General features: G+C 30.7%; 1 protein-coding gene across 1 annotated transcript; it reads right to left on the bottom strand.

The window, feature by feature from the left end:
• Window positions 1–1847: 1847 nt before the first annotated feature.
• Window positions 1848–5020, bottom strand: LOC100802205 (FT-interacting protein 1). The gene has a single exon (XM_003537132.5). The coding sequence runs from the start codon at window positions 4504–4506 to the stop codon at window positions 2113–2115; it is 2394 nt and encodes a 797-aa protein (XP_003537180.1). The 5' UTR covers window positions 4507–5020; the 3' UTR covers window positions 1848–2112.
• Between the last annotated feature and the right edge of the window lie 8116 nt (window positions 5021–13136).

Below are 13136 nucleotides of genomic sequence, written 5' to 3' on the forward strand. Positions count from 1 at the left end.
GCTACCCAAGTAACCCAACAACTATTGTCTAACTGCACAATGATTTATAAAAAAATATTAAATAGAAAAGTTAAACTAATTATTACAAAGAAAACTATTCCTTTTTTTTTTGTCCAGCTCAAAGAAAAATGTCGAATTCACTCGATTTTGGTTGAATTTTTATCACACTGTATTGTTTGGACTTTCAGCTTTTTGTTAAAAGAAGTTTGAGTCGTAAACTCGGAGGGTATTGTTTCTTGCACTTCTCAGTTGTATTCTGCATTTTCTTTTTATTTTTTGGAATAATCAATCTAAAATGTAAAATTATATTTTTTAAAATGCATTTCATATTTTGCTTTCAGAATGATGGATCCAAAAGTTCAAAAAATATTTCGGGAAAAGGACAGAAAATAACTTGAAAAGTGCAGGAAGCTACCAAACTCGGAATACTTTATTCATTTGTTTGTTTTTCTATTTTCTTTTGGACTTTCCTGATCCCAAAGGCATATATTTCCTGGCAGTTGCTTCTTACACCTCATGAATTGCTTTCTGCACTTTCTTAAGTTACGGGAAGTCATTCATTTTTCGGTTAAACTCTTTCAGATATTGTACCACTTTTCTTCGAATTAATCCTTTCGGAATATAAAAAAATGTAGGAAACAGTTCACTGGGTACAGGAAGCTACCGCCCTGTCCATTTGATGTAACCATTTACATGTAAGAATTAGCAGAATAGGGGAGTTGCTACGGTATGAGACTTACGGATTGTCTAATTCGTATCAGTTTTATGGAAGGCAAAATGGGAATTGCGTAAGTTATGCTGGGTGTACCAGTAATTTTCATGGTGCGCCTAGCAACACCCGCAGACTAGCTAGACTCTGGCCCAATTATGTAAGTAGTTATTCATGAGCCATTTCTGAACCCCCAAAAAAGTGCTTTATGGGCCAGGTAGAGTCATGTACTTGTGTACACAATACAATACAATGTACAAAAATTAGGTAACTTGTGTTAACATTAAAATCTCTCCGACATATTAGTTTTGTCCACATATACTTGTGTTTTCATGACATGGAAAGGGAAATGATAGTTAATACGAATTCTATAATACGAATGTTGTGCACGAAAGAATCTAGATGATTTCAGTAAAAAAAAAAATTATGCTTAATTATATAATTGGTAAGTTAATTATAATTAAAAGTTCCTTTGAGTTTCTTAATTATTAAAAACTTCAATCAAACCTTCTACTTGTTCAAAACGTCATAATCATATTATTTCTGTCAACTTACTTAGTTTGATACACAAAAGATGTTTAAATAGACATTTTTCAATCTATTATAGTGACAATTAATATAAAAAAGGTCTATTTACATTGGTTACAAATTTGAACAAGGACGTTATTTTTACATCGCTTGTATTAATAATTAACATAAAATTATTTTTTTACATCATTTGCATTAACAATTGATATAAAAATATCTATTTACATCGATCACTTATCATAACAAGGACCTCATTTTTACATCGATCATATTAAAAACTGAAAAATGATGTAAAAATATATATTTTTGTCAAACAAACTAATGAAATTGACGAAAAATATACGATTGTAATATTTTTAAACAATTAGAGGATTTGATCATACTTTTTAATAATTGGGAGACTCAATTGAACTTAATTTTAATTAAAAAAAACTATATGGTTATTTTAATGTTATTTATTTTCTGAATTTCATGCTTAGCCAATAAAAATCAAACAATTAGGATTCATGTATTTTCGTACTAGTAATCTTCGTACCATATAGCAATACTTGACATAGAAATGGCTTTGAGTAATTACACTAACACATCAGAGGATTTGATCCATGTATGAAGTAAACAACATTAACCGTTGAGTTTATAAATCATAATAACATGTATCACTAACAAAAAAAATCAATATTAGAAAGAAAAAAATGCTGCAGGTTGATAATTAGCTTTATTGTCATGGACAGTCCCATATAAACCAAGAATTAAAAATTTGATGACGAGAATTGAAAACCAATAATGGTAATTGTGTAAAAATCAAGAATGCAATAACACAAAAAAGCACATAATCACATATATTATCTTCTCTATGATTCAATTGGGGGCTCAATTCAAAGCATGCCATCAGCATGAGATGGCAACCTCTTGAAGAAATTACTAGGCACTGAGGGTAGCTTGCTTCTGAACCTGGGATGCCTGAGCCAAAAAATTCCAGCAATTGAAGCCACAACCTTGAAAGGTGTCACATACAATGCCACAGCAACAATGAGGCAGAAAAACATAAATAGGCTTGTGGCTCTAGGGTCTCTCCAACTAAGCAATGCATGAAACCTCTCACCTTGTGTTGCAATGTCTCCAACCACAGTTTGTATTCTCCCAGCCACACTTCTAAGCCTATCATACCTCATTCTGATCACATCCTGAGCCTTTGAAGTGGGAAAAGTGTCAAACTCCTCATCAAGTTCATCTGGGTGTGCTGCTTCAGCCCAAGAAAGTTTTGTGTCCATGTGTGGAGGGTGCCTTGGCCTAAACCTAAAGTTCCATATTCCAATGAGGAACATGTAGAGGAAAAATGTGGGGAGGATAAGCTCAGGGTAGCATATCAAGATGAAAAAGAGGACATGCACTAGGATTGTTGTGACTGGATTCTTCCATTGTTGCACCTCACCAAGCCACCTGCTCATAGATATTGCACCTGAAAATAGTGACACAATTCTGAAGAAATTGGCTTTGCTTCTTCTCATGCTCCATATGTGAGAGTCCACATCAAGCATGTACTCCACAACCTCTTTCCTAAGGGGTGGTTCTGCCCTCCCAAGCCTAACTGCCACAATGTTCATAGCTTGGTACCTCAAACTGTCCAACTGATTCACAGTGAATGGATGTAGGTAATGCATTTTTGGCAACAAAGGGTGTCCATAAAGGTAGATTATGTGAGCCATGGAGAGACACGTGAAGCGAATCGCCAATTGAAGTTCCCCCATCTTCTTCAATCCAGAGGTTTTCAGAACAAGTAGCGGGTATGAGTTGGTGTAGATCCTATCCATTTCCAATGTTGACAAACGAATCCTCACCTTGCCAATTTTTGAGTCAACTTTGGCTCCTTGATTTTGCCCTCCACCACCACCACCCAAATGGCAATTGTCAAAGACCCCAAAAGTTATCACAGTGCAAGGATCATACACTTCCCATGTATATTGCTCATTCCATTTTGGATTAAAGCTCTCAGTGATAGTCCTAGTTCTCACCCATTTCTGACCATACTTGGCCACACAATAAGCATCTGTTGACCCTTTAGCATTGTTTTTCTTCATAGATTGGAGCCCTTGGGCACTCAATATCCCCACTTCAAGAATCCCAATTGGTTGTTTCCAAAGTTGTCTAGCAGTAGGCCTTGTGTCACTAATATACATTGTGGACTCATCAAGCACATGATAAGCACCCTCAAGACACACCCTTAGGTGAATCCTACTTGAGAATTTTGTCTCATTCCTCTTGTCACCCTCCAACACACCAAAGCCAAACCTCTCAAGGTTGTACCAATGCGAGTGCACTGCCCGGTGATCCAAACGGATCTCAAACTTGTTCAACGGCAAACTTATTCTAGCCACAACCTCATCCTTTCCGGGGGAGGCCTTGTTCTCCACAGTTATCACAAGCTTCTCCTCAAAGGGCTCTGCTGCCACAAACACCAAATCCTCATTCCACATAGGGTTTGGAGTTTTTGTTGGACACAATTTGGTTTTAAGCACTTGTTGTCCAACTTGACCCTTCACAAAAACTTGTGGTGGCTGGCTTTTGTCATTTGGCTCCACATCTTGAGCCTCAATCACATTAACCCTCAAATACCACAACTTTGGGTTAACATAAACCTTTGACCTTATGTTATAAACCCCTTCTCCCTTAACTGAAGCAGAATCTGAATGCCAAGCCTCAGGAAATGCTTCATCAGCTTGTGTCCCCATCCAAACAGCAAGCATGATCTCTCCTCTACTCCTTGCTTCACCTCTCGAATTCTCAAGCCTATACCACTGAGGAGCCAAAGGGCTATCTGGGGGCACCCTTGTTGGCACTTCATGCATGTCAAACTCCACTTTCCCAATGTAATCATCTCTAGCCACCATCTCTTTGTCCCTCACAAAGACCTCAACAACTGAGGATTGAATCTTCTCCTTAGAGAATGCAAAAACCTGCTTCCACTCAGGGCTTGTTTTCTTCTCAAAGTGCCTAGTTTTACCCTTGTAGTTACCAACCTTCACTTCAACATAAGGGTCAACGTTGCTTGTGACAGGGTTAGGTGGAAGATCCTTGGCCTTCACAACACGGACATAGAGGTAGAACATTTGCTCCACCATGTCATAGGTGCTTGTTGCTCTCTCGCTGTATATCCAACCACTCCCTCCACGTTGCCCTCCATGTGGCCACTTTTCTCCAAGCTCTGGCTTTGTGTCCTTCAGCTTGTAGTCCTCTTGGTTTCCCTTTGCTGCTGCTTGAGAAGAACTCATCGGTACTAACACCTTTCAAATTTCTTCTTGCTGATCAACCTCCACCAAGCTTTAAATATCGCCCGCGGTCACCTTGCAGTTTCGTCACCGTTGTTGATATCGTGGACAAATGCGACCGATGCAATCCCAATAACGGTCACAAGCAATTCAAATACCTTGATGTTGCGGCCCAAATCACGGCTGCTGACCCTTTTTTAATGTGTCTTCTGGTGGATTAACGAAATATTGGTGTTTAAGGCCCCAACTTCTATAATATGTTTCTTTCACAAATGAGAAGCACTAGTGTAGTGAATTTCTAATGAAATTGAGAACTATCACAAGTTTCTTTTAGCAAGCAATGAAAATTAGAGAAAGAAAGAAATAGTCTAGTTTTTCGTTTTGTTGGGAGGCTTGGTTTAAGCTACTGCTATGTCTGGAACCTGGTTCCCATTAGTGGTATTGCAGTGACAGAGATAGCGTAATTGGAATCACTCCAAAATAGAAATGTGAGACTCAAGTTTTGTGACCTTTTATGGCACTGACATGATGAATTTTGAAAGGTTGTTACTGGTCCGAATTATTAGTGTTACTCCTCACTCCTTTGATGCTTATTTTTGGTCCAAATATGCTTTTGGTTTCTCATGTTCTGATGATTTTTTTTTAAAATATGTTAATTTCAAACACATGGTTTTGTATTTTTTTAATGACTTAAAATAAATTAAATTTAAATAAAGATTAAATGAAAAAAATTCATATTCTCATAGACCGAGAATATATTCGAAGAGTTTTAATTTTCTTTTCTGTTACGAACCTTGAATACCAAGTACCAACACTAGAAGCATGTTTAGGGAATGCTTTAGACTAATGTGAATTCAAAATCACAAATGAGACCTTTTATAGCAAAATATTATGTTTGGATATCAATTCAAAATTAAGTGCATGGTTGATTGATTTTTTTTTAAAAAAAAAGTTGCTTAGGTTTGTTGTCTTTTTTAAAGAGCTTTTAATAAATAAGTGATCATTTTCCAAACTCTAATCTTTTAACTAACATGATATAAGTTTAGTCTTAAATGCAAGTTTGAGTGAAAATAATAATGTAACGTTTATAATGAGTTGAAATTTTTATTATAAACTTATTTTTGACATAAAAAGTTCTAAACTTCAGTATTTTATTTCAAACTCAATTTTAATCATGGTCATAAAATCAAAATAAGTGTAATCCAGTTTATAAATGCTAACTCAAAGACTATATTAATATTGTACCCAAAAAAATAGTGGAGTTGTATTAAAAAAAGACTATATCAATATGAAATGAATTTTTCCTTTCCATGTCATAAGATTTCTATCGATTTCAAGACACTTTAGCAGATTGGAATGTACGTGTGAAACGCGCTTCCGGGATTAACTTTCTCCTTTCTTTGCAGTTTCCTTTTGTGTTTATCTTGGGTGGAGAATTGAGCCTCTTTCAAAGGTTACTTTTATGAAAGCCAGCTTCATTGATATTCTCAGTGTTCTTTAATGAAAAATTAATGCTTAATTTATGCATAAAGATGAAAATGCTGATCGAGGAAATAATACCAATGTGTGTTTTTTTTTTTCTACTAAAGATATAAATGAGCTTTCTAACTGTGCTGAAGGGAACATTCCACAATTATGTGCTTCATGTAAACGCTTTGATAATTAAAGTGGAGATAAGAAAAGCCACTCGTTAAAATTCCACAATTTTTTGTAAAGGCTATAGCTGATGCCCCACTTGAGAGGACAAAGATAGTCTTTTAGAATAAAATCGAGATAGACATGCACATAATCAATCGCTGCCTACTTTCATCGATTCTCTTGTCTTCTATAACTTTCCACGATGGAAAATTTTCAAGTTAATGGCCAATTTGCTCCAAATTTAGGAGAAATTATTAGATGGTGATAAATTATTGCCTAATTTATGCTTTTCACCAATCTTTATATGACACAATAAAGTGTGAAGTGTTATTAATAATTTTCTTTTAAATTTAAAACTTAAATATGTGTAATAGGTAATGATTTAGAACTACCTAATAATTTCTTCTTGTGTTTTATGTTTTGATAATATTGATACTTATATGAAATATGTGTATTCAAGTAATTTGACTTGATGTATATCAATTGGGTTGAAGAAGACATATAATACAGAGGGAAAGACAGTTAGTCAATAATAAAGAAGCTCAAGCAATTTAAAGCTATGTTGAGCCCAAAGAAAAGGAGAAGAGCATCATAGAAAGCTTATGGAGTAAGTGACCCTTCAAAAGAGGCTTTAGAACGTTATTCTCTCATCTTTATTCGTCTTTAACATAATGTTAGCTACACTTGAGGAATTTTGGTAGTGGAAGGATTAGAAATTCCACAGATTTAATCCAATTATGCATACTTTCACCACCACCAGGGTTCTGTTTTCTTAGGAGTGAAGGGAGCACAAGATGAACTTGATTGAAAAACGTTATGGTCATTTGAGTTTTATGAAGGGGTTTGGGTGTGGATTTATATATCAAATGATTCAACTTATATAGAATTCATCTCAAGTTTAAATCTTATACATATGTAGTTGCATTAAATATTTAGATTGAAAATTTTGTGATGATAATCTTGTTTGACTTAAATAATATTTTCTCTAGCAAAAATGTGTTCTAACCCAAAACATATTATTTTACATCATACTTTTTTAATGCTTTTTTTCTTCACTTTCACAATCTTTTGTCGATTCTCTTCGGTTTGTGTATAGTTTGACATGTTACAAAGGATATAGGGAAGTATAAAACAAAAATAAAGCAGAAAGATTGTACACATCAAGTAGAGGCAGACACTACATTACAGTACACCCAAAAAAAAAAGCCCTACATTGCCTTGGCTGCCAATTATGTATATATCTTGCTTTAATTTCTATATAGTAACTAACAGGCAGTAGCAACTAGCAACACACTTCTCAAACAAAAATTATGTGCATATTTAAATATGGACTAGCCTAGAAGGAAAATGAAGTTTTGGGAGTCGGAGTCGGTTTCTTAAATGATTCGGAGTGACATATATACATGCCAAAGTCGAAAGATTTTATTTTATTTTATTTATAAGAAATGAAAATAAATATTTAAAATTTATAATACTGCATGTATTATATTTAATCAATTGAGCTAAATTCTTTCCATGAACAATTTACTTTCAGGGGACCCCTCAAAATAATATAAGCATTAATTATATTAAATTACAGATGTCATTTTCTTAATTTACTCGTTTATTGTGTATTATTGTATTGAGATAAAAAGATCTAAAAAAGAAGAGACCGAATCAGATGCCCGTCTCAAGCTTAGTGTTCTAATTCTATTTCACTTTTAAGTTGTTATTATGTGGTGGAGGATTGTGCGTAACCTGGGAAAGGGAAGCCAAGATTTGACACTTGAAATTTAGAACAAAACTTTAGTTTAATCAACTGCAAGTTTTCGATGCTTAATGCCTGTCATATGCATCAGCATATTCTACCATTTGTTAATAGAATTGGCTTCTATAAGACTTCAAACCGCTGGAAGAAAGAAAACCCATCTGCTTCAGATCGAAGCATAGCAAGAGTGCTCCTTTTATGAGAGATTCACGTTAATATTATCTTTTGTTTTTCTCGATACAATAGTATTATTTTTGTTTGTTTTTATGGAAATAGAATAATTTAAATAAACCTTCTATTCTATATAAAATAGGATGTTTTTTTATATTAGTCCTTTAAAGTTTGGATTGGTGTGGAGAATGAATTGAAATGGAATATAAAAGAATAAAAAATGAATTGAAATGGAATGAACTTTTTTTCTTCCAAATCACATGTATCCTTGGATGGAGGGTTCATTGATTCACATGCTGAGTGATAAATGAAATAAATCTAAAATATCATTTAATTATTTGGATAATCTATAATTAATTTTACACTATTCAATCATAAGTTGTCATTTAAATTACTTTAAAATAATTATTTTTAAAAATTAATAAACATCTAATAAAATTGTGATTTAATAAATGCGTAAAAATTTTTATACTATTATTCCCATAATCTTTTTTCTCATATATCTATATCTATATTTATATATTATATAAAAGAATGCTTTATATAATTTAAAAATATCACACACTTGATGCCCTCTAAGTCAAGTTAATAAATAATTTAGTGATTGATTTGATAATTTCATATATTGAAATAATTGCACCGATAAAATCTTTTTTCCTTCCTCCATTTTCTGCACTATAAGCATCTATATATCTATTTATATATTATAAAAAATTATATAATTAAAAACTGTCATGTAATACCCTCGATCGATCTGGTTCATTCTCAAATTAAATACAGTTAAATCAATTTTAATTAATTAATTAAATAAATCAAATTAATAAATAATAAATACAGATTTAGTCATTGATTTAATAATTTCATATATTGAAATAAAAGCAAAGGTAAAATCTTTCCCCTTCGTCCATTTTCTCCACTATAAGCATGGTTTCAACCTTTTTCACATTAAGGTTAGTTTTTCTTTCTTTCTCATTTTCCAATTTTTAGTTCATATTCATAAAAAAACCATAATATAAAAATTGTGTCTCACCTTTGTCTCTCTTTTTTTACATGAACAAAAACTCAAAGACCACATCGAAGGAAGATCGATCACTTCATCAATTATACTACTTTTTACTATTTTATGTTTGAATGTGAATTAGCTTTTAGATAATTTGAAGGTCATTCATCTATTATGCTACTTTTTATCATTTTTATTCCTTTTTTATTAGCTTATTCTACATAATAGTGCTCAGGGATCAATATCTTACAAATCCACATAGTGTGTACTTTGTTTTTTGTGCGTTCTTCTAAGTAAATAATTACATGCAACAACAACAAAAATTACATTGTGCTGTCAATGCTTTATTTCTTCAATTTATTTTTCTCTATTTTTTTATTAATGTATTTTTTCATGTATCAGAATTTTGCATCGACACAAAAAAGGTACCAATGAGCACATTTTCTATGGCGTGAATACTTTCTAAAGAGAGTAACGAACATGATGCTCTAATTAATATTTTTCGTGACGTATATTTAAATCTTCATTTTCATTAGACAATTTTAATGTTATTTGAGTGAGATTATGAATAGTCGTGGAATAGCGAGTAGATGATAAAATTCAAAAATGTCTTCATTTTGGTGAGTTTGTAAAAATGACTTCATTAATTAGAAGAAAGATTGAAGTCATGTATTTGCTAGGAATACAAGAAGGAATAGTTATAAACATTGCGCCATTGTTCTGTTTGTTCTGTTATGTCAAGTATGAACTATTTTGGTGAGTTTTTAAAAATGACATCATTTTATCCCTTTCAAGAATATTTTTTTTTCACTTCTTCCTTATGAGATGTAAATGTGGGTGATCCATGTTTTTTCTTTTTTGCCAAAAAGTAGGCTTCTCTATTAGAAAAAAGATGTGAAATTTATAGAAAATAAGGTTTTGGCAAATCTTTTGAAATCAAGCTTTATGTTAGTGTGTTTTTTTAATAATAAAGTAACATAATTTATTTAAAATGAAAACTTTTTAAAACAAAATAATAGCCGGATCATTGGACTATTATATTTTGTCAATGTTTTTTATTTAAAGAAATCCTTACAATGGCTTTTTGTCTGCCATCTTTTGTTAATATATTTTTTTTTGTATGGGGAATAATAGTTTTTGTTTGATACAAATGATTGCATGTGTTTTCTTTGCTTATCAAAGAGAAGCTTATGATCTTGTTTTCTTTATTGCTTATGAAATAGAAGCTTATGATCTTCTTATTTGTATTGATAATTTGAGTTTTCGATTTAAACAACACAAAGCTTAGAGCAACTTAATAAATTTGTCGAAAATCCATGTGATATTAACAAACTAGTAATTTTTATTCATTATTGTCTCATGTTGCTGGTGCATGTCAGCACGTGTATCAAGCATTGACTAAAATAGGTCTCGCCTTTTTCATCTCAAATTTACTTCGAATTAATTGTGTAATTAACTTTTTTATCTGTGAAATCAATCAAAATTAAAATTTAACTTTTGTTTATATATCCGTTACCAACTTTTGAAAAAATTATTATCACTTAAATATACTTTAATTTTACATTAATTTTTGTTTATATATCCGTTACCAGCTTTTGAAAAATTTATTATAATTAAAAATATATTTTTTCAATCAAAATTACGCAAAAAAAATAAATACATTAAAATTTTTCTATATATTTAATTTTATTAGACTTCAAAAATAAATACTTTAAATTTTTTATCAATTAAAATATAAGTACAAACCAATAAAAAATATGCATTTATTATAATTTTTTTGCTTGATATTATTTGATTTAAGCTAATTTTTTCTATATAAGTACTAACCAAATTTGATTAGTGAGATATAAACTTTATTTCATTTTTAATTCTTAAATTGTTACATAATATCCCAATTGTAAATTGAAATAATAACTTCAAAATTATAACATAACTTCTGGCACATAAAAATTATAAGTAACACCTTTAAAATAGTATTATTGAAAATTAAAATGGCATTATTTTTATGGTTTGAAAAATCATCATTTGAGAATGAATTTGAAAATTAATATATTTATAATATTACAGTTTTAATTTTGCCCGTAATAATGTTATAATTTTTATCCATGGTGTTACTGATAATTCTATTTAATTTTTGAAAACTAATTTTAGTAACTTTATTCAGTATAAAATTTTAGTAACTTTTATTGGTCTTGATGAATTATGCAAATGTTTCTTATATATAAAATTAGAGGTAATATTAATTTAACTATGACAGATTATAAATATGAAATTAAGTGTTATTAAGTATAACGTTTTAGTAATTTAGGTTCTATTTTTTTAAACTTTAAAAACCAATTGTAAAAAAAATTCTTTTTAGAAAAGTGTTTTGCCAAGAAGTAGATAGAATTTTCTTTAAAAACAAAAACAGTTTAAACAACAAAACATAAAATAAAAAATTACTTATATAACAAAGGACAATATAACTTATTAATTACGACATATTACAAATATAAGGTTATGACTTATAATTTAAAAATTCACATTAAACAATACAATACAACTCAATAATTTCATTTGTTTATATACATTTATTTGACTTTATGAGAGTAATATTGTCAAATTTAAATTTATAATTATATTAAAAATAATCCCATTCAATTATCTTATATTATTTTTTATTAATAAATAAGTTCTATATTAAGGATATTTAAATTAAATTTATATTTTTTAATAATATAAGAAATTAATAAAATTATCAATATAATTTTTTATATAATTCGAAAAAAACTCCTCTAAATATATCCATACATCCCACGTGTATTATCTAGTTTTTAAAAAATAGAACAAATATTTCACTTCATTTAGAAGGAAAAAACCGAATGAAATAATTATAACTTTTCATTTTTTCATATTACTCGAATTACGACTTTATTCTATGTATTATATCTTTGTTTATTGGTGTTCTCAAGTTCATGGCTGACCCCACTTCTATATGTTTCAAAAATGTTGAAGGTCGAAGAAAATACCTATTATTTTTTTAGAGAAAATACCAAATATTATATCTTGCACAAAATAAAATTAATCTACAAATTTCCTTGTGACTCTTTCGAGCCTTTATTTTTTCTTGGTTTCGAATTAGTGCAAAAGTTGCAATGTGCACTTGATGCTGGTGTTGAGTGTTGACAACATCACATGTTAATCCCATCATTGACAATATCACATGTTAATCTCATCATTTACAAATCATACGGCTGAAAAAATTAATTAAAGAATGCATGTAAATCCCAAGAGAACAAATCTTAGACCTTCCATACTAGATTATTGTCGAGAAATTACGCAAATTTTTTTATAATCAGATTTGTGAGAAATAGAATAAATATAAAATAATAACACACAAAATTGATAATGGAGTTTAAGTAATTATGCCTACGTCTCCAATTGTTATAGACCTTTTATTGAAAGAAAAGGAATCTAAGAAAAAAGTTATTACAAAACACTCACAACTCAATTACACCCAGAAAATACACCTAATATTTTCTCTCACTAAAGCTTTTCTCCCTCTCTGTTTTTCTCTCGTTGGAATTCATAATAAAGTTCCCAACGGATGCTACTTACATAGGTACGTAGAAGTTATCTTTCATATATTTTCTTTTTCCTATTTTTATGCTAACTATTTCTTATGTGGTTTTCCTACCTTTTCTCAATGAAACAAAAATGCTTCACTCATTTTTGTTGGATTGTGTAACCTTACTTTGACTAACAATCTCCCACTTGAAGATTGATTTCAATCTGTCTTCACACTTTGATTAATCAACAACCTTCATCAGTTTGTTACTCTAGCAACTCAATTGAAGTTGAACACAACTTCGGTTTGTCAATGGTCACCACCTTTCTTAAATATATTTATCGGGTTCTTACATCCTAGGATCTTTCTCAATGTTAGCACCTCATCCTCAAGCAAAAATCTTACGAAGTAACAATGGAGACCAATGTGTTTTGTTCTAAAATGAAATGCTGAATTCTTTGCCAATGTATTACACTTTGACTATTGTATGACTTTGGCTTCAAGGATTGTTAACGGAGCTAGGATTCATT

Source organism: Glycine max, chromosome 10, assembly GCF_000004515.6.
Source record: "Glycine max cultivar Williams 82 chromosome 10, Glycine_max_v4.0, whole genome shotgun sequence".
NCBI classification, from domain to species: Eukaryota; Viridiplantae; Streptophyta; class Magnoliopsida; order Fabales; family Fabaceae; genus Glycine; species Glycine max.